General features: G+C 33.5%; 4 protein-coding genes and 1 long non-coding RNA gene across 7 annotated transcripts in view; 2 read left to right on the top strand and 3 right to left on the bottom strand.

Annotated features, from left to right (window-relative positions):
* Positions 1-2,569: 2,569 nt before the first annotated feature.
* LOC122515927 (alkaline phosphatase 4-like) lies at positions 2,570-11,083 on the bottom strand. Its single transcript, XM_043633428.1, has 8 exons — positions 10,889-11,083; positions 9,298-9,405; positions 8,388-8,608; positions 7,390-7,582; positions 5,721-5,887; positions 5,108-5,419; positions 3,844-4,273; positions 2,570-3,423 (listed from the first exon to the last, which is right to left on the bottom strand). The coding sequence occupies exons 2-8, from the start codon at positions 9,386-9,388 to the stop codon at positions 3,194-3,196; spliced, it is 1,644 nt and encodes a 547-aa protein (XP_043489363.1). The 5' UTR covers positions 9,389-9,405; positions 10,889-11,083; the 3' UTR covers positions 2,570-3,193.
* Positions 9,690-10,813, top strand: LOC122515928. The gene is made up of 2 exons (XR_006303423.1): positions 9,690-10,634; positions 10,775-10,813. It is a non-coding gene; the product is annotated as an uncharacterized LOC122515928 (long non-coding RNA).
* A 2,484-nt stretch (positions 11,084-13,567) lies between the features above and the next one.
* On the top strand, positions 13,568-14,091 carry LOC122515935. Its single transcript, XM_043633440.1, has 2 exons — positions 13,568-13,702; positions 13,781-14,091. Exons 1-2 carry the CDS (start codon positions 13,662-13,664, stop codon positions 14,034-14,036), a joined length of 297 nt encoding a protein of 98 aa, XP_043489375.1. The 5' UTR covers positions 13,568-13,661; the 3' UTR covers positions 14,037-14,091.
* LOC122515933 (mitochondrial RNA pseudouridine synthase Rpusd4-like) lies at positions 14,023-15,937 on the bottom strand. Of its 2 annotated transcripts, none has more exons than XM_043633438.1 (5): positions 15,851-15,937; positions 15,319-15,546; positions 15,038-15,224; positions 14,773-14,971; positions 14,023-14,689 (listed from the first exon to the last, which is right to left on the bottom strand). In XM_043633438.1, exons 2-5 carry the CDS (start codon positions 15,521-15,523, stop codon positions 14,177-14,179), a joined length of 1,104 nt encoding a protein of 367 aa, XP_043489373.1. In that variant the 5' UTR covers positions 15,524-15,546; positions 15,851-15,937; the 3' UTR covers positions 14,023-14,176. The 2 variants fall into 2 exon arrangements, with proteins under 2 accessions (XP_043489373.1, XP_043489374.1); XM_043633439.1 differs by lacking the exon at positions 15,851-15,937 and adding an exon at positions 15,640-15,693.
* Positions 15,938-16,474: 537 nt separating this feature from the next.
* Positions 16,475-21,720, bottom strand: part of LOC122515929 (ionotropic receptor 25a) — a 29,562-nt gene continuing 24,316 nt past the window's right edge. The window contains exons 2-7 of one of the 2 annotated variants that reach the window (XM_043633429.1): positions 20,471-20,605; positions 19,795-20,330; positions 18,551-19,707; positions 17,639-18,471; positions 17,104-17,433; positions 16,475-17,023 (exon numbers count right to left, since the gene is read on the bottom strand). In XM_043633429.1, the coding sequence (XP_043489364.1) occupies positions 16,672-17,023; positions 17,104-17,433; positions 17,639-18,471; positions 18,551-19,707; positions 19,795-19,942 (2,820 nt within the window). In that variant the 5' untranslated portion in view covers positions 19,943-20,330; positions 20,471-20,605 and the 3' untranslated portion in view covers positions 16,475-16,671. The remainder of the gene's footprint in view (positions 17,024-17,103; positions 17,434-17,638; positions 18,472-18,550; positions 19,708-19,794; positions 20,331-20,470; positions 20,606-21,720) is intronic. The other variant, XM_043633431.1, reaches the window with a different exon arrangement.

Here is a 21,720-nt window from a genome sequence, read left to right on the forward strand (position 1 = left end):
CAGGTAGCATACTTCTTTGAATGAATGTGAAAACTTTAATTTTAAGTAGGTAGGACCCAGGAAAGGCATTAGGCTTACTTTCACTCCGGAGTGGAAATTTCGCCGCCTGGTTTATACAGAACTGTTACAAAAATGTTTTCTTTTATTTATTCTAATATGCTTGCTTTGTAAATTTATTTTGTGACTCTTCTGTAATTTTCATTATGTATCATGATTCAAAGGGATTTGCAACAATTTGAAAGATCCATTTCTATTTCGATTCTATCTCGAACGAGATAGACTCGAACAAATTCGCAAATACTTTGATTAATTTGATACTTAGTTTTAAGTATTATGTGATTAGCACTTCGCACAATAGCAATTTTCTCTTATAATGAAAAACATTTGATATAGTTCAATATAACAAGTGAATGAAATGAAAATATTGCAAGAAAATGCATTACATTTGTTGCATTATTTAATTTCAATTGAATTTTGTTATTTGATATTAAAAGTGCGACGTGTTATTAGGTCATCGAGAGAAATTATCTGCTTGGACGTTTGATTAAATGTGCTCGTGTAATATTATGCAATGAACTCTAAGTTCATCCATGGTTATACGAGCTTGAATATACTTAACATTAAATATAAATTAATTTTTTCATAATTCCATATTAGAATCATAACGAAATAAAAGTTAATTTGCAAAAAAAGATATGAGATATCTTATCTTTCTTGCACGTTGAAAATGTCCAATGCAGTTTTCAGGGATGAAGAAAGAAGAGGCTAAGGCCGAAGAGGCTAATGCCGAAGAGGCCCCCACTTAATTGTGGCTGAAGAGGGCAACTACGTAGACTATTGAGTTATTTTCAAAGGTTCAACAGCAAGTTAGAACTTTTCGAGAATAGCTTTCTAGTCATATTTTATATTTTATTATATTACATTCTTGCTCGTCATTAATTTGTAATTGTAATTGGAGATGATGGACCATTCCATCTCCTTGGCACATCAAGTCTGTGTGCCATATCGTCCAAAAGATGCATATGTGTTTAGTTAGAGTCAGAAATATTACAATATTTGTATTATTTAATTTTAAAGCTTAAATAACGTTCGGTAAATATTACAGTAATTTCTCTTTTCTTGTTTCGTCTTTAAAATTTTTCACTTTGATCGTATTTTATTAAATTTGCAATTCTTCTTTTCTATATAATGCAGTTTTAAAGTATTTCTCTCATAATAATTAATAGATATTATTTTTTTTAGTAACTTAGTATTCTTATTTTTCCTATTTCTTTATTTTTATTTATTTTATGTAAATATAAAATCACGCGTTTAAATTTAATTTTATTGCAACGGTAATTAGAGATTTGATAAAAAGTAAATAAAGGATTCAATTGAAAAGTGCATCTGCGAATTGGACCACTTATATGTCAGGCTATTGTATCACTTGATTGTATGATTAATATAGTTTTCTTCTTGTTACAGGTGATCATCGTTGGATTTATCATCAAACCTTCTGGATTCTTTTTTATTTGAGTGTCTTAAATTGCTTCATTTTAAAATATGTATATAAATGCATTTCTGAAGGCACACACATGTTTATATATTAAAATTAAATATAATTATATAAAATTCTATATTACAATATAACTATACTATCATATACTATCAAAGAATATTGCATTCTTTAATAGTATTGTACCGTCATCGCATTAAGTATCCACTATTGCCCATTGATGGTCTGGTTAGTAACTAAGATGAATGTGGTTACGCGAAAAGTGAACTTGTGAGTTACTAATATTTAATTTTTGCGACGGGAGGAAAACGATTTAAACTACCGGAACATATGGATTCCTATCGGAAATTAGAAAAATGTCAAAATTTTGATTCTAGGGTGGCATTTAAATGCCTTTCACAGTATATATAGATATATTAAATATATTGATAGATACATTTATTAATATTTTCCCAAACTATTTATTATTGTTTCTTAATTTTAATAGTCTCCTAAAATAAAATATTTTTAATGGACGTTTGTTTAAAAAATTGCACAAAAAGTAAAAGAATTCCATAATATAATCATAATTTTTATTTATTTCGAATATTTTATGCGTATACATGTACTCCGAGCTTTTAAGCAACAATATACACTTTTATCGATTAATTAAGAATTATTTTCATATTATGATGCATTCCCTTTATATATTGAAGTTTATTTAATCATATACGTACTGGTTTCAACATTTCATTCTTATAAACGTACTTTAAATATTAGATAATTTCGATTTGATATTCTTTTCGATGAAAATTTTCCCCTCCGAAGTCACCACTGCATAGGAACGGTAAAACAAATATATTTGAATTTAAATAATTACATAAAAATGAAAAAAATAAATATAAAGTTTTGTAAGACTTGAAGTTTTTCATCACTTTGTTATTTATGCGTGTTTAAGGGTTTATAGAATATACGTTAATAATATTTACGTATATGTACGTGTAATCGGACGACATCAGGCTTCCTCAGGGTTTATTTTTCCTTCATTGAACAACACTTCTGTTAGGTCGAATATGGATAAAGAAAAAAAAGAAGTATGAGAAAAAAAGGACTTGTATTTGTAGAAATAAAATAAAGAAAGTACAGTATGGAAATACCAGTACGAATTAAGACGCAATTTTGAAAATTTCAAGCGATTTTCCATTATTCAGTAATATTGTCAATTTGTAAAAAATGTTTACAATAAATACATGTGGACGTATGTGTGAACGTATTTTCCGTTTCCACTTATACTATAAAACTATTTTAAAATATAATACATTGAAGTTGAAAACGATCAGTACCGTTTAATAAATATTACATATATTAACAATATAACAATCACAATGTGGATATTTGGCCTCGTTGCATGAACTTTAGCATAGAATCAACGATCAATGTCTAACATTTATCTCCTGTCGACAATGAAAGAACTACGTCATAGATATAAAATAAAAAATGATTTCCTTTTGACGCGAGCAAGGTTTGGTAATAAAATATAAATATAAATACAAATATAAATTTCTTGATAAATTCTCCAAAGACTTAACTAATTATTTTCACGAAGAAATAAATAATAATGATAAATACGTTAGTTACGTGAATTCTTTGATACATTTTGAACGGAGAAAAATGTAATACATTGTGCTGATTGCTATGAGCGAGGGAGTTAATCGTTTATCAAGGCCTCATCAAAATTGACATGAAAATAAGTATCACGAATATCGTATACGTAGGAGGAACGAAATTAGATGCCGTTGATCGTCCTCTTGTGTTCGATAATTCATAAAAGTATCGAGAGTACGCGCTATCGCAGTGCGATGGCCAGTCTTTAAAACAAGCCGCGTAAGCTATCACATGAGCTATATAGTTTTGTTCGAATGTACTGCGAAAGAGATGGGAGTAAGGACCTAAAAATAAAATCGATATTTAATACACAAGACTACACAAGACTACACAAGACGACACAGTATAATATAATATAATATTTAGTAAATAAAATCAAGGAATATAGAATACAGAATGATTTTTGGCTCTTTAAAGAAATAATAGGAGAACAAAACAAAAATGATATGGCATAATATGTCCTAACTTTCTTCCAGTTTTCTTATTTTTGATGTCGATACACAATACGCGAGGCAGTGTACCTGCCAATGCACCTGCCAGTGCAATTGTAGTGTGCTTCCTTATAATATGCAACCTTATCCAACATCTTCTGTTCCAACAGAATTTGAGTTATTTTCTACTTGTAGCTTGTGAGAGAGACCCAAATCCAAGAATCATCCTGTATAAAGAAACTTAATCCAAATAAGCGAGTATCTAATATTTACCAATAGCGTAAACTCCAACGTCTTCGCCACCATGTGTATCGTCTTTCAGGTAGTGAGCAGCCATGTGCCTGTAAAATATATTATCACGATTGCTGTCCTCTTCCAAATTTTTCCAAGTATCATTAACATTTTCACTGTCGTTTCGACGATGATAAAAAAAGCCTGGACCATTAGCGTAGCTAAGTGTCTCATATCTTTGATTATCCGTATTAGCTATGTTATTTGCTAAACCAAGTATGTCGTTGCCTCTATCAGGATAGCCATTCATCGTGAAAGAATGAGAATGATCAGCGGTAACTATTATCAAAGTCTCGTCCAGTTTGACTTGTTTTAAAGCAACGTTCACAGCATCTTCGAATTCGGATAGTTCGCGAAGTGCCAATTGTGCATAATTTTGGTGATGCGCTATGTCGATTTTTCCACCTTCGACCTAATAAATGAGTTATCAGTGTAAATAGTTATAACATGTGTATGTATATACATGTGTACATCTAAAATATATTCAATGTTTATATGTATTTATGTGCACATCAATCGATTGTTCTTCTTGACAACTCGATGAAATTTAAGCAGACGAAACAAATTAAGCGAAATTTGTGCTCGCTGTAGGCGAATCATCCGTTAGAGGGAGTGGGGGAGGGAAAGATAAAATAAGATTGAATTAACGATCCAACCATATATATATATATATATATACCAACTACTAGAACTGTTAGCGAATCATGGACTATCCTCATGGATAATTTTCTAACTTTTCTAACCCTTTATTAGAAGATTATGCAATATAGAGTTGAAACTTGAATAATTGAGAGAACGAGTAATTGATTATTTGATTTCATTAGAAATATCGTACAAACGGAGTTATTCGAGACGTATCATTTCATTTATTTACTGGAATAAATCCATGCTACCAATTTAATCCGATGATACTGAAGTATCATCGTAACGTTATCAAGTCGGTGCAAACAATAGATCGCTTTTGTGTGTTCTACGCGTAACACGTGCTGCATATATGATTAAGGAGTCGTTAAAGTAAAGTCACCGTGCCGGTGTATCAACGTACTTCTAAAGTTACGCATAAAATTATCTAGACAAGTACTATGGCCTTGAGAAACATCCGGGAAACTGTAATTCTCGTAAGAAATTAGACGAAATCGACAAATTATTGATTTGCAAAGTTAAAAGTAAAGCATTTGTTCCTGATTTTCCTTTTCTTTCTTATCGGAGGGGAGACACATACGCGCACACGTACTACATTGCTTACCATCAAAAGAAATCCATTTTTATTTTTTCTCAGCAATCTAATAGCTTGCATCGTCATGTTAGCTAAGGACGGAACGGACTTATTCTCTTCTGCGCGATAAGGCAAGTGACTAGGTGCAAAGATTCCCATGATCTTACTGGTACTTCCAATGTCTACAGACATAAGTTCGTCAAGTTCGGTTACCAGCTTCCCGTCGGGATTATTTTCCAACCAGGTCTCGGCCAAGTTCCTACCGTCGTTTCTGACACAGGTACCTTTGTCGAACTTTCGTCCAGTCATCCCCATATGTTGAGCTCCTCCGCCCATTATCACCTGATCATTTCAATTGGACGGTTAAATAATCAATCTCGATCGGTTTCTCTTTAATCGCTTAGTCTTAAACTCGAATCGAATCGATAAACGATCTATATCAAATGATCTTATCTTGATTTTTTTTTCTATTCATTTTGTTAATGTTTCAATCTTAAAATCGAATATTGAAAAGAAAATTTGTCAAAGTGTCGCTATAATCGATCCAACTTGTCTTCTATAAAAGCCTGTCAACTGTCAATTCGAACGAATTACCGAAACGAATTATCGAAACGATGGGGATACGATCAATTTAGGAACGTACCTTCAAACCATTTCCTGGTGCATCCTCGACAAGCTGCCTCGCTATGTCTTTTGTGCATTCTCGGTACTGTTGTGGAATCTCCGTATCGCATTCCCAATCACGATTATTCACGTGAGCATAGAGTCCAGCTGGAGTCGCATGAGTGACACGAGTCGTAGTGACAAAACCTACAAAATGACTTTATAATCCGGATTGATTTTGCATTTTTATCCTTGTTTAATATAACCTTTCTAAGCATTGCGATTTTTCTTTGAATCAACTATTGCTGAACATTGTTGTTGTTGTTGTTGTTGTTGTTGTTGTTATTATTATTATTATTATTATTATTATATGCATCTACAGACAATATGACATAACAAAATTTGAATTAGTATTCGTGCTAGAGGCAACGAATCAAAGGCAGTTTATCAAGAAATAGGTTAATGACTTGCAAAATGTCGTTGAACTGATAAGAGCAACTTCTTTTTTCTTGACTTTCTTTCTTTAATTTCTCAAATTAAATCGTGCCATTTTTGTTTGTTTTTCAATCGCTACGAGATTAAGTAAATCTGAAAGCACTAGTCTCGTTCAATCGCTAAAGTCTCAAGCAGCGCTGGAAACACCGTGTGCTTTGCCTAGTTAAATACCTTGCTGGTGGTCCCAAGCCCAGACAAAGGAGGAAGGAGGGTTCTCGAGGGTTCTCGAGGGTTCTCGAGGGTGAGGCTAGAACTAGCCAACAACCTACTCTCGATAAAAACAATAAAATAATAAAAACAATAAAAGTCCTATTAAAAAGAAGAAGAAGAAGGAGAAGAAAAAATAATAATTAATAAATAAAGTAAAAACAAGAGTGAGAACAAAATAAGCAATCATGGTTTGAGATTCGACGCGCGTTTCTTTCGATACTGGTCAACTTTATTTGAATTCTAAGAACGTAGAAAAATGAATATTCGAATGAAAGAGACGAGACCCCCCCCCTCTCCCCTCCCCCCAATCGACAAATCGATATAGAATCGAACGTGTTTCGAGGATCCAACTCGAGTCTCGCATCAAATTCATTTTCATTTCCCAATGGAGAAATCAGTCATGGACATTGCAGAATCGTCCTCGATAAGAGAGAAGGTCGGACCACGACCTCCCTGGCTGATTGAACGTAAGTACTTTCACTGTGGTAGACGCAACTATTAACAAGGTCGGCTCAACACAGATACAATACAGATACAATACAGATACAATACAGATACAATACAGATTATACATACTCGCGAACGTCCATGGCGCTTGACGTAGACCGAATTAATAAATTAGCGGATCCAAGACTATCGCATTCGAGTTTGCATTACTTTGAATTCTCCTTTTGTTAAGTAATATAGAGATCTATAGCACCTACTTATTATATGGATACTATTATATATTTATGGAAATGTTATTTCTTTCCACTATAAAAATAAAATAATCTTCGGAATTCTTTAAGACAAATCGAAAAAAAAAACTTTACAACATATCTCGTTGTTTTTCATCGCACTTTTGAATTGTTTCAAGTCGCATTTCAAATAAAAAGTATCAGTCATTAGAGTGAATCTTATCGTTGGTTCGCAAATTTTGCCAATAAAAAGTTTTTGCTAATGCGCTATTTTCTCTTTCTAGTTATTAGAATAATATCAATAATAATACGACAAGATACACTCACCTGTGTCCATATCACTTTCCTGAGCCCAATCAGCGATTGTGGTTAATTTACTCAATTGATTGATCGCTATATCGCAATGATTATAATGTGCATTAGCATCGTATCCGATAACACGATATCGGCATTTTACACCGGAAAACATCGCCGTGGCTGTGCCTGCTGAATCTGGTACTTGCATATCAACGTTGTATGTCTGAAATATGGTAATAGGTGTATATCGGTAGGTAATAAATTAGTGAAAAAGAGAGAATAAACTGATGAGTACAAGCGAATACGAACGAATACGAACGAATACCATATAAATATAAACATTCAAACGAAAGAATATCCAATTAGTCACGTTTTATGCCGACTAAACAGGAAAATATAATGAGATTGATACGAGATAAACGCGCGCACTCCTGGCATTGTGATTTAGTGTCACGATATTTTCTCGGACTTATGTAAAAGAACTTGCAATTCTGACATTTTTATAATCGAGTACTCGAACTAAGAGATTATCTCGCGTATATCGAACGCTGGTTTTTTGAACGCTTGGCATATTTGATAATTGCGAGTGATATATCTGGTTTTTTTTTTTTAATGACTGTCGGTTGTCTATCAACAAGATAAGAAGATGAACAATGTTGTCGTCATGGGTACAACAAAAAAATACAAACAATGTCAAATTCTCCTTGGAATAATATTATGCGCGAGTATGCATATGAAAGAAAGAAAATTAAAGTCGTTTATCTGTCTTTATTTATCTGCGAATAATTATGCATTTACATATGTGTAAGTTGTTATGACAGTGGATTAACATATGTCAAAGAATTAATGAATGTTAAGATTTGTGCGTGGGGATATTCAAATGATTAATATTATTAAATAAATCATCGAGAAGAGAAATTCGTGTATAATTTTGTTCATAGCTGTGTATATGCATTGAAATAATATTACTTCTTTTGCAAAAAATAGTTTCATTTATATTTCATTCAGTTTAATAGGAAATGTAATACCTTGGAAAGACCAGTACTGGGGAAATCCTCGAAAACGAGTTTGTACTCTTCGCCGGAGTAACCCTTCGACTGTCCTGTCCAAATTCGACCAGCTGTTATAGTGCTAAAGCCCATTCCATCGCCGATAAATATGATCACATTTTTCGCACGTTTCTCGATATCTCGATGAGCCAAGATCCTTTGAAGAGTCTCTTGTCCGGACTTCATCCAGAAGGACATGTCTGATAAGAGATCAAAGTTTCGCTTCGTTGCCAATGGAATAATTCTCTTATTTCGCGATAACAATCGCACTTTTTCTATTTCTCTTTTTTTTTTCTCTTTGTTCACAAGTTTGTTCATTGCAATGCCACCACCCTCACCTTACTTTTTTTTTTTTTCTCTCTTTTTTGCCTTTTCCCCCACCTTTATTTCCGCCTATTTATTTCCACGTCATAGGATTATTAGATAAAAACGATTAGAAAGAAAAAAAAAGAAACAAGATCTCTTAATTTATGCTTCATAGATTCGTAATAATTCGAAATGGCAACACGTAAATACGTATCCATCTATGCACGTATTATGCATATCTTCAGTGTATATTTCGATAATCGATAATTTAAGGTTTCATTAGAAATCATCGATCGTATTTTGAAATGTGGTGCGAGAAAAATAGACACGCGATAATCGAAATGAAGTTATAAAATGTTGACATTGTTTTCGTGGAAATTTCATTGAACAAAAATTATTACTTTTTAATAACAATTAATTAATAATGAAATGGAAAAACCCCCCTGCAATATTAATCGATCAAACGAATATAATACGGTATATAAGGTTTAAATTAAATAGAAATTAAATAGAAACAATTAAACGCAAGAAACGCAAGAACGACGGAATAAAGTTAAAAGACTAAACAGCATTTATAACAAACCTTCGTAATCCGTTGATCCCATTCGAAGAGCCGTAGAATCTCGAAGATTCATAACTAGTATCATACAAATTAGCCCGACGAGACGTTTCATATTTATGATTGATCAACCTGTAAAGAAGAAATAATTATTCTAACGGTTTATTAATATTGTGCTTTCGCTTAAACATATGACAGTCAAAATTCCTTTCTATTTTCATTTTTCTACTGTAATATTATTCAATGAAACTTTAACAACGCTACGTATCTTTCAACTTATCGTTTTTTTACTCTTTCGATGAAGACTTATCCAATTGAATTTATAAATTCAATGCTCAAAATAACTACGATCGTTTTAATAAATTCGACATTATCTGAATCTTGATCTCCTGAAATATTTGAAATATGTACACGTTTCTTCGCATTTTGTCTCCTTCTCGGAAAAAGAATAATTTGCTAACCGTCGATAATACGTTAATAATTACATAATGACCGCATGTAACGAGAATATAGAATCGATTTAAATCTAACGTTGAAAATAATTGCTAGAGCTTGATTACAAAAATTTGAATTAGTATGATCTAATAAGATAAAGAGATTATTTATCTTTTCTTCTTACAATATCTACAGATAGTTATTAAAATCCTAATTGAAAAATGAGTTAGTTTGAATTGATCATTTTTTCATTTCAAAAAAGAAAATCAAATCATAATCTACTCTAATCTTCTCTATCATAAGCGATAAGGTAAGAACAAAGATGCGTGCACACACATGCCATGGGCAAAAGTTTTTTGTCACGACTCGATCGACCGACCCCGATCTCTAAGGAAAGATTTGAGGACAAGATAAAATCAACAATTCCTAGTATATTTGATATTACTTCATTTTAGATTCGACGATTGGATAAACATCTAACACTAAACATAAGAACACAAATTAAACGATAGCTTATTAAATGCTGATAATAATTTTGCGTGTTCAAGATTTATTTATATGCTATAAGGAAATATTTCTCCTTTGTTAAAATAATAAAAATTAAGATCAAAATTGGAAGATAGGAGAGAGAAAACAATAGAAGAGAATTTTTGAAACTTCATATAATATGTACTATGTGCGTATGTAGAGGATGTTCCTCAATCGATTAGCGCGTAAAGTGTGCACAGTATCGTACAGCCAACGAACGGCATACTCGCATGGTGGTAATAAACGAGTAACCTATATTCGTCCTTACGTAAAAAAGCCAAAAGGGTCATTGTATGTCGATCATCGAAATATCATCGAAATATCATCGAAATATCATCGAAATATCATCGAAATATCTTCGAAATTGCGATCGCGATCGTAGGATATGCATTTAGTTGGTAATATAACAAAAAAAATACATTTCGTGACGATATCACAAATACGTCTCTTTTCTAATTCCTTCTGGTTCTTTTCTACCAATTAAAAATGATGAATCGTAATCTTTGTGCAAACTACATTCTTATACTCTTGCAATTAGGCACATTTGACGTCTATTAGAGTAACGATCGGTACCAAATAAGAGAGGAAGAGAAAGAGGAAGAGGAAGAGGGAAATCACTGGCACACTCGAAAAGATGAAAAAATAGTAGAACCTCTTCAAATGATTGTTGATTTTGTTGAGAGATGTTATCGTGATATTGTTCGTGATTCCACGTAGACCGAGTCCAAGAACCAACGAGAAAGCGACAGCCGGTTGTATCGTGATATACAGTGTTAACGCTAATACCGAGTCACCGAGGAAGTTTGTCACTTTATATAGCGTTTCAAAGGCCGTGGCAGATTGTGCGCGAGGTAGAGAGAGCGTGCAAGGGACACTGGGTACGGATTCTGTACGGAAGGGGGGTGTCCCCTCGTGCACTGCTAATCCGACCGTAATTGAAGAGAACTCAATGTCATTATGTCTTATGTCCAGGATAGATTAATTCGTGAGTGCGATTCTCACCAACCAAATAGATATTTTTCTTTCCTTTCTATACAAGTATTTACTTTAACCATTATCATCCAAAATAAATAATGTCAAAATTATTATAAGATTTTTTATTCCAGTAGAAAATAAATGTATACATATGTGCGGGTAATTCATTTTGTCCCGAGACCATAAGAAATAATGCAACTTCAAAAATGCAAATACATGTATAGAAATAGGAATAAAATTGATGATCCTCCAATGGTGAAAGTTTTCTAGAAAAATATACTTTTCTTATGACCAATGTTTAACATTATTGAAAACAATTATGCGTTGCGAAACTCTCACTTTATCCAACGTAGTTGAATAGTTGACTTCAAAGATAGTTTTAGTTTTTATCATTTCATAGCATACTTTGTTCTTATTCGTAAATCTAATTGCAATTTGCAGATCTCTTTTATAATATTAATTCGTTCTTTCTTGCGTTCTTTGGGCACCTATTAATAGCATTAACATTATTTTTAATTTTCTTGTCTTTCTTTTTTACATTTTTACGTTTTTTACATTTATACGTTTCTTATCGATTGATTGTGTCTATCTTATCGAAGAATCGATAATTATAAAGATATTAAACAATGTTCTGTTCCAACACGTGTCTATTAATATGCTGTTCAAGTTTTTAACTTGATAAATCTTGTCAATGAATGACACTTGCTTACTTCGAAAACATTTCTTTCTGTGATTTTCTCTTGTGACGCTTTCTACGACTACGTAAAAATTTGGTTTTTTTCCCTCATAATAGATTACGCGAGGTATTTACGTGCAAGGTAAAACTTGTAATTAGCGTTCCTTTTATAAAGAGAAATCTCTTTTCGTGAAATAATGAATCGTATATTATTTGAATAGTCGTTTCTCTTTATTAAAACGGTATTGATATCGTTAGGGGATACAACATATTATTATTCGCCCTTCTAATTCTACGAACGTTATGCGCGTATTAGGACGAATCACCTGGCTTCTGCAGAAGCATGTAATGGTAACACCTTCCAATTACAAAACCTGATTTCTGGCCGGGTGTTAAAGCGAACGGTTTTTGTGCGTTTCTATGCCAAATATCAAATGAAATTAATATTACTTATGAAAAAAGGGGGAAAAAAATCGATTGAATAAAAGAAATTGTGTATCAAGTCGATAAATGAATAATAAGGGCCAATAACATCTGATGACCCTTACTCATAGGAATATTTCTACCGAGATTTCCGCTATAAATTTGAAATCATTAATATTTGCTTATAATGCAAAGCTTCGTATGTATTTTATTGTTAGTTTATATATTTTATACTAAAATTTATTAAATAGATAGGTATGAAGAGGAGAAAAGGTGTTTTTTTGTTTTTTTTTTTTTTTTTTTGTTTAAAATACGTCTTTGTTCTGTCAACAAAATTATCATAAACGTAAGAAAATAAGATTACATCCGCATATGCATGAATAAATTAGTTTGCATATCTATTAAATTTCCCATATCTCGCGGAAAGAATTATGAAATAATATTGAGGAAAGCTAGCTTAATGCCATCTTCAAAGTCTTTCGAAAAGACTTCGTGAAAGCAAGGGTATTTAAAAGATCGGATCGAGAGCGTGATCTACGTAATTAGCGGATACGTAAGCACGTGGCGAATGGGTGCACGAGAATACTATTCGCATATACACATACGCATACACATATTTACGTATACATATTATATTTCATCATAATTTGTAATTCGCAAGTTCATATAATTGGAAGAAAAAAAAATTGATAACAACTAATCGAATGACTATTCGATTTCGAGTCTTGCACTTTTAGATATACTTGAACGAATATCATGATCGATATGGAAGTATATTTCGATAATTAAATTAGCGTGATATATGTTTGATAATTACTAACTCATTAAGAATATTACGAGTTGTGCTGAATCATCTTTACGTAAATATGTATGTACATATTTCCAAATCATTGTATTATTATTCCTAATATTATGTATTTACATATGTATTATGAATCATTAACGTGCGCGACAATCACGATCGCACTTTTATCAGTTTGCTGTTTGCTAAATACATATATATATCTGTTACAGTTGAAAAACTTATATTTACAATGAAGAAACTTTTCATTAATATACATAATATGGATATATAATATGGATAATTCATTAAATTCTTTTTATTTTTATTTATTTATTTAAATGAAATATATAACAATATATATTCATAAAATAATATATTACTATTTATATAAATATAATATTTTTGTATATAAAATAATACTTTTATTTTTGCCGCCAATGTTGGCACTTCGAAAGCGCCATCTCTGAACGAGATACTTTATTAACAACAATTATAACCTCCAAGTTAGATGACAATTGTTAGTTTCGGATTTGTTATTTTATCAAATAGTTGATATAAGTTTTTAAAATGTTTGCTAGATTGGTTTCTAACATTGTTAATGCATTGCCGTAAGTAGTTTTGTCTTTTTTAATATCATTATATCCAAATGAAATAATTTTTGTAAAAAATATTTTATTCCAAAATAGAGGTAACAAATGGATTATGGGTAGCAATGGGTTCGCTCGATTCTTGGATTTAACACTTGGACCGAATCAGTGTCAAAGGAATTTTGCATCTAAAACAAAATTCTTCTATATGACAAAACCTAGGTACAATTTTCCAAAACCTTCCGAATACAAACGCGTTACGAGATTAGGGTGGCATGCAAGAATGTCAACGCCTGAAGGTAGAAGAATTCTTATGAGAAGAATATTAAAAGGCAAACATGTCTTGAGTCATTAACTTTATTGCGTTTGTTAATTTAATATTATACAATATTAATAAAGATTATGATCAAGAGATCTTTTTTATCATTTCTGATTTACAAATATAATATGATTTAGGATGAAAATATTCCATTATGTGTGGCTGTGTATCCCCGGTCAAGCTTGCAACGAAACATTGCGCTCTGTACTTTCTTCTAATTCTGGTATGTTTTTAAATTGCAACTGCCTGCAAGTCCAGTCGAATGGTGGTATTAAAGGTGCTTCTATCGTCACAGATTCATTTTTTGAGATATTTGGTAAAAATACGCTTCGTGCGTGAATATGGCAAGGTATTAGTTCTTGCTTAGCTTTCTTTAAATATAACATTTCTAATAATTCAGAACTAATTGCGGGTAAATAATTATTTACTTTTGCAAATGGATTTACCAATAACCATTCGCCTGCGACTTTATGTATTCTTGATCCGTATAAATTATCTCCCAAAATTGGAGCATATAATCTGGTAGAAGCAAACAATCTTAGAGCGTGCCATTTGATAGTCGATGCTTTTATTTCAATTAAGGAACTTAAATTATTTGTTGAATTGGAAATGATTTTAAATTGGATATTTAATAATTTGATTTTTCTTTTTTTCTTCTCATTCCCACTCCATTTCTCTTCTATGACTATCTATAAATGAAAACAAAGTAAATGTTATCTATTTAATATCATCTATCATATAATTTTATATCGGTACAGAGATATAAAATTACCTTGCTTTCGGATCCAGACGAATTAAACTGTTTCTTCATACACAAGCGTTCGTGTCCTTTTATTTGATTTGGTACTCTTACAGTAACAATCCAATATGTTTTATTCAAAATATTCTGTCCTATTGATTTTATGTAAGAATAATTGATAGCTTTTCGTACCGTATCGTTTGCTGCTAACAGTGTTACACCGCTCATAAACCTGTTGTTTTTACAAGATACAAATTTTTAAGTATATTCAATATTTTTGTTTGTAGATAACACTTACTTTTCTGGTGTTTTAACTATAACTAATTCAGAGTATCCTAATTCCTTAGCAATAAATTCAATACTATTGTCTAAGGTATAATCTACCCCATTAGGTACTGTAGCATAAATATTAGGATTCCTTTTGTTTATAATAATTGACGTTTTAGAAGATATTCCGTATGGTTTATTTATTGCAACCAATCCATCTGTAAAGAAAGAACAATTGAATTATTAATTATTATACTCCTGTGTAAACTCTAATTTAAAGCATTTAACTATACATGCTAATAACTTACAAACCTTTGTTGTATAAAACATTTTTTAACAAATACTTGGAAAAACTTTCATGAGATTTCCAAGGATGCAATTTGCGATAAGGATGAATGATTTTCTCTTTTTCCAAGATATCTTTGACATTGTCACCGAAATGCCTATTAAGTTGTTTGTCGATCATGCAATTGCACAATGATCTCAAAATACGAGATTTTAATGTCGCATTCTGCATATTAATATTTGCTGTTTCTATTTCTACGTCGAAAAAAGGAAATAATAATCAAATAATTATTTGTATATTGGGGTAGTGTTTTTGTTTTTAAATGTCACAAGACACATGCTACTTACTATATTTAATATATTTAATTAATTATTTAAGACAAATGATATTTGCAATTAGAGATTACTTTGAAAGGTAAAAATGATTAAGAGATTTTAGTCTTAAATAATTCTGATCAAAATTACATCGTATAGTGTATACTTTTATTTAAATCAACATTTGTCAAAATAAGAATATAATACTCATATAGTGTATATTACTTAGCGGAAAGATCCTAACCTATATTTCCAATAGGTTATCGCCGCTGTCCACCATGCGGAGCAGAGAAATTTAAGCTGATTGGCTGATTCGCTGATTCCAGCAGATATATAACAACCAATGAAATATACGGTTTATCGTATCTCGTAGCGCCAATTTTAAAAAATGATATATTGTATTTTCTTATCTTTTCATTCCTAAAATAGATTCATTTCATTCGAAAAAATAGATACATTTTATATAATCGGAAAGATAGATTTTTCTTCTATTATATTTTATTGCTAAAATCTTTTTCTTTGTCGATTATAAATGATTAGATAAAGATGATATATGAATAATAAATCTTTTTTTGTTACCACTGAGAGTTTGATCAAAGAGGAATTTTATGAAATCGTATAGATAAAATAAAATATTATAAATACACACGCACACACGCACATATATTATTACAAATGTTTTAGTATATTTTTCTTTTTTTACGTTTTGTCCTCTCTGAAGTGAATAAGGGGGGGGTTTCTAACCGAGCCTTTATCGATTAGAGATGCATCTTGAAAATGAAATTGTTAAATTACATTTTTTTTAACGGGAAAGGGGGGGTGGCCTACCGCGTGTCCCGATAATATTCCTTAAATATTTATGCACAAATTCAATAGAAAGAATAAATAGTTTATTTATATTGAGAAAGATAATGTTCTATATAATACAGTTCTATATTGACTTGGATGTGATTAGGTATGATAATGTATTATCATATGAAAGTTAATATGCGCGCTTTTCTAAGGGGAAAATTCACGTTCCTGTATAACTTTATTAGAAATGTATCTTCGCGAAAGTGAGAAAATTCAAAACCTCGATTTAAATCGAGTGGCTTGAAAACCGTGAGTAGGTGCCGGCTGTAGATTAAATCTTATTGGTCTTATGGCTTTGGCAGTTTTGCCGTTCGGAGATGAGACGGTTTGCTTCAAGGCTCTAGCGACTTTTGGTCGGTAACGATACCACCAATATTCGAAAGCTAACGTTATACAAGCGAAAGCGATTCCTACGAAAATCACTACGAAGACACCACCGATGTTGTGAATGCTAATACCATCGCTTTGCTCGTCTTCCTTTCCGCAGTCTTTCCTTTCGGGATTATATTTCCACCATTTATCCTTTAGTTTCTCTAATTTTCTCTTATTTAATAAAATTAGAATGCTGCGTGTGATAAAAAATAAAATGACTTATTAAATATACAGTATATAAAGAAATATGCTCGGTTATAATGGGACACATACGCATTATTAAATTGATCTTTCAACGGTGAACCTTGTTGCACTGCAATGGCATAAGGCTTCCTCGAAAATTCTTCTCCCACTTGGGTAACATCACAATTCGTCATTGCGAGATATTTAATCGTGGACGCATCTGCGATATAAGCAAATTCGTTGTTAGAATCAAGACGAAGAACTCGCCTAATTGCTTCGTCCACGGTAGCTGGAAAATTAGCTTCTTTCATAGCCTGAAACATTTTCGTGTACTTATCGCTGACAGGATATTCCCAGACGGCCAATTTAGCCCTTTCGACTTCCGTCAAGCTATCGTTCAAGCTCATATCCTTCCATATCCTGCAAATATAAAATTGACAAGAAATAGAGACGGGGGAATATAGATGGGGGAATATAGATGGGGGAGGAATCTATATCCCCCATCTATAAGATCCTATAAGATCCTGTAAGATCTTGTAAGATCCTATAAGATCCTATAAGATCCTATAAGATCCTATAAGATAATGGAATTGGAATAATTTGTGGTTGGTCGACTTGGACTTACTCGTAAAATCTTGCCTCGATGTGAGCCATCCTTTCAAAATAAATATAGGCCGCAGAATTGATAACAGGAGCGTACTGAATCTTGTACTGTTTGCTAAGATCGTCCAAAGATTCGATCGGCGTATCGAGTCTGGAAACGGTGAGAAAAGCGGCAAGATTAGCCGTATAAGAGGCGATTATGATGAATCCAAAGAGCCACCAAGTAGCAGCGACGAGACGGCCCGAAAGATTTTTCGGTGCCTCGCCACCACCCTGGGGTGTCAAGGAGGTCATACAAAACCAAAGACATTCTTTTAAATTGAACTCTCTCTTCTCCTCGTCGTCCTTGTACTTTTCACGATTGTTTTGATAACTATAGGGTGACCAACGGTCAAATACCCACATGAGGAAGCTCGTAAAAAAGTAAGCAGCGAGTATGCAAAACCAAACTTCGTTTTCTAGGACAGTGAGGAACTTGAACAGAGACGTTTGAGTTTTTGGTTTCAACATCATTATCGTTAAACCAACGAGGTCGTAATAAGGGACAGTAAAGTCAACGACTTTTTCTCTTTCCGCCATAACCCAGAGAGTACCGAGGGCGATATCAGCTCGTTTCTCTATTAGCTCTTTTATCATACCGTTCCAACTACCATTCTCGTTCATCTCACCGTAATTATTTATCGCTCGTATGTCGTATTCGAACTCGACGGTTTGTCGTATCTCGTTGAGCAAATCGATGCAAAAGCCGTACCACTCGCCGGTTTCATTTTTGTACATAACAAACGGTGGATGGATCACCGTGACGATTCTGTAACTCGTCACTGCAGTACTGTTTACGATGATGTTGTTGGTCACCTTAGAACGCAAGACAAGTTTCAATTAAATGCGGCGTAGCAAGGAAAAAGCTGGAATTATATAAATATTGTTACGGTACCTCCAGTGGCGTATTTATCCCAGCCGACCAACTTCCGGTATTCTCGGTGGAAACTATCGTCTCTTTCTCGATGTAGACCAAATTGATGGACATCCTAAAATCGGCACCGTGTTGCCCGTTCTTTTCGCCCCATTGGAAAGCAGCGTAACTTGGCGTTAGATTTTTAGACGTGATTCGAAGTTTCTCGAGAAAATCAAAATTCCTGCTAGGCGTATTGTTACCGTTGTAATCGTCGCAACTAATGTGAAAGGGTTCGAGCGGCCAATCTTCCTGTTCTATCGCCAATTTCATACTTTCAACGCCGAGCAAGGTCAAATCGTAATAAAAAGCGGACGATAAAAAGGGACTAGGTAGAATAGCTTGGAGAGATTTGTCGAAACCCTTCTCGTTACTCTCTATCTCTTTCCATTCCGGCTTCATGAAGAGGAGAGTGATATTTTTGCAATTGCAATTTGGCCAAATATCTTTATCCAAAGTCAAGGCGAACCAACCGTACTTGTGACCGATGAAATTTAAAACCTCCGCGGTTTGAAGAACCATATGAATAGTTTTTTCGTCTCCAAGAATGAAATAATTAACGACGTCCAAATCTCGTAGACGCGAAAGTTGTTCCTTCATATCCTCGACATTTTGAGCAATGTTGTTAATCACGTGTCTCGTAGGTACGTTCAGCAAGAGACTGTTGTATTTGTAGCTCATGTCGAAATTACGATCGAAAAGTATAGCTGCGTTGGTGACTTTAAGGTAAATGGCCAATCGTCTAATCATCTCGGGCAACAAATCGGCAGGTGGCATTACCTGGACGAGATAAGAACTCTTTTCGTTGTCCAAGTTATTCCAATATCGTAAGTCTTCTTCTTGGCCAAATTGAGCGGACAGGGTTGGCAAACCGAGTGCGCTGGAAAACGAATTGGACGCCTCGACGCTCCAACCGGCAATCGCCGTCGATAGAACGAAGTCCGGCGCGGTGTCAGCGGCGGCGGCGATCGCTTTTTCCCAAGCATCGCATATTCGATGGAGAGATTCCTGGGGATCGGATCCGTTCGTTTGGACCGAGTAAACTTGCCCCAAATGCCCATGGTATTTATCGCGAAGCGTTTTTAAGGCTGCCTCTATGCTTGCGTTAGCTATCTCGTTGCTCTCGTCGTTGATCACGACTGCAAATATTTTCTTGTATTTCTTTCTTTTTCATTACAATTAAATAAATAAATAAATAAATAAATAAATAAATATAAAATACCTACAAATATTGACCGGCCTGGAATTCGACGGCGTCGTTGGCTCCTCCTTCCGATCTTCTTTTATTCCTTGACCATCGACTAGGAGGAGGGACTTTGGCAAAATAACGTAAATAATGATCGAAGCGAGACAAATAGGAAATGCAAAGTTCATGGTCGAGAATTACTCCTTCGAACTTTTCCCTTTCGACATGCCTTTTTGTTTTTTTACCGAGGCCGCCTAACTTGGCAAACTTAGGGAATAACTGGAAGTGTTACGATGGCTCTCGCTCGATTGTCGGCGACGCGAGGATGATATCGCTCGCTTCCCGAACAAGGCTAGTTTTCCAACTGAACGCTGCTCGATGCTTCCCTTATTAGTGTTTGTCCATCGGTTGCCGCGGGGATGACCCCGGCAATCAATCCTTCGGACTCTCTTTCTCGACTTCATTTTTACAAAGGATCTATACATTATTGCCAACCTAATTAATATCCTATCATTAGTTTTCCATTCTTCCTATATCCGATATTTACGTTCCGATTATCGGCCGATTCATTTTTATCTACCAAGACAAAATTACAAGATCGTTAATGATTGTTCATCTCTATATCATTTATATTTCTATATAAAAACGTCTTATATTTCAAAAAGGCAATAAGAATGAATTATTAATGAATTAGTAATGAATTACTAATGAATTACTTGCATGTCACGATTTTTCTTCGAAATCGTCCCAAATCGAATCTCGTCCCAATTACCAATCTTGACCAATTACCAATGAATTCCTCGATCAATACCCCCCATATCCGTATCCACAATCCCCATTGGACTTTTCAACTAAGAGATATATGAAACTCTTTTTTTTTTTATATCTAATGATATCCGATCTTAAGGATATATTATATTAAGAAGAAGAAAGATGACGAAGGGGTAATAAAGTTATCGAGTCTTTGCGATAAAGGATTGGACGAGGAGCTTCGAGCTTGTCGTAGAACCACCGACCATTAGCATGGGTATTAAAGTGCATTCTCTCGCTTCCAGCTTTGAAATGACTTATCTGCGTGCGAGATCCACGAAACCGTGCGAGTTAATTTATGCAATCGGCCTCGCGCGATTATACTCCTACACATATAGGTATATACACAGCTAGCTGCACAGGTAGCTGCGAGACCAAAGGAAATTAAAAAATAAAAAGTAAAATTCGGTCTGTGCTCGAGTTCACATCAGCCAATCGATTTAGTCCAACTATATTGTATTTTCCCGACAAAAAGATTAACTTTGGCGAAAATGACTCTAACATAGTTCGACAAAAGTCGCGGAGCAACGTTGCTTTACCTACTTTGCAAATAAAAAAAGAAAATGTTCAAATCGAGGTCAGATTTGTTCCTACGATTATACGAAACCCAGACGAAAAGGTTAATCTCGATATTTCATGTCTCGCGAATGAAACCGGTATCGTTTTTCCTTTTTCCTTTTTCCTTTTTCCTTTCTTTCCCACCCTCGCACTCAATTTCATAGATATGGTAAGAATTGTAAGATCATTTTCTTCCTGTGTTCCTTATCATTGCAATTGTCCACGCGTTTCTTTAATTGCCTTTTCTTTGCTATTAAAGAAGAAATCGTCTTTCGGTAATCTAGTTTTTTGTTTTCCACATGGGGATCGCGCGTTTCCATGGGAATGCGCGCGCGGTAAACGTTCGTTTAACAAATAACTCTTGGATTTATTTACTTACTCCCTTCCTAATCCTATGTTTGTGCACGTCCGCAATTCTTTCCAATTTACTCGAATTTACTCGAATTTACTCGAATTTACTTTTTCGCAAGTAGGTCAAACAAATGAAGGACCGAAATAAAGAATATATAAACATCAGTAATAGAGTATGTATATACAATTAGTTAAAATGTACTAGAGTAATTACTCTGACAATTAATCGAAATAATCCGTTAATATT

Source organism: Polistes fuscatus, unplaced genomic scaffold (genome assembly GCF_010416935.1).
Source record: "Polistes fuscatus isolate 324 unplaced genomic scaffold, CU_Pfus_HIC Scaffold19, whole genome shotgun sequence".
Lineage (NCBI taxonomy): Eukaryota > Metazoa > Arthropoda > Insecta > Hymenoptera > Vespidae > Polistes > Polistes fuscatus.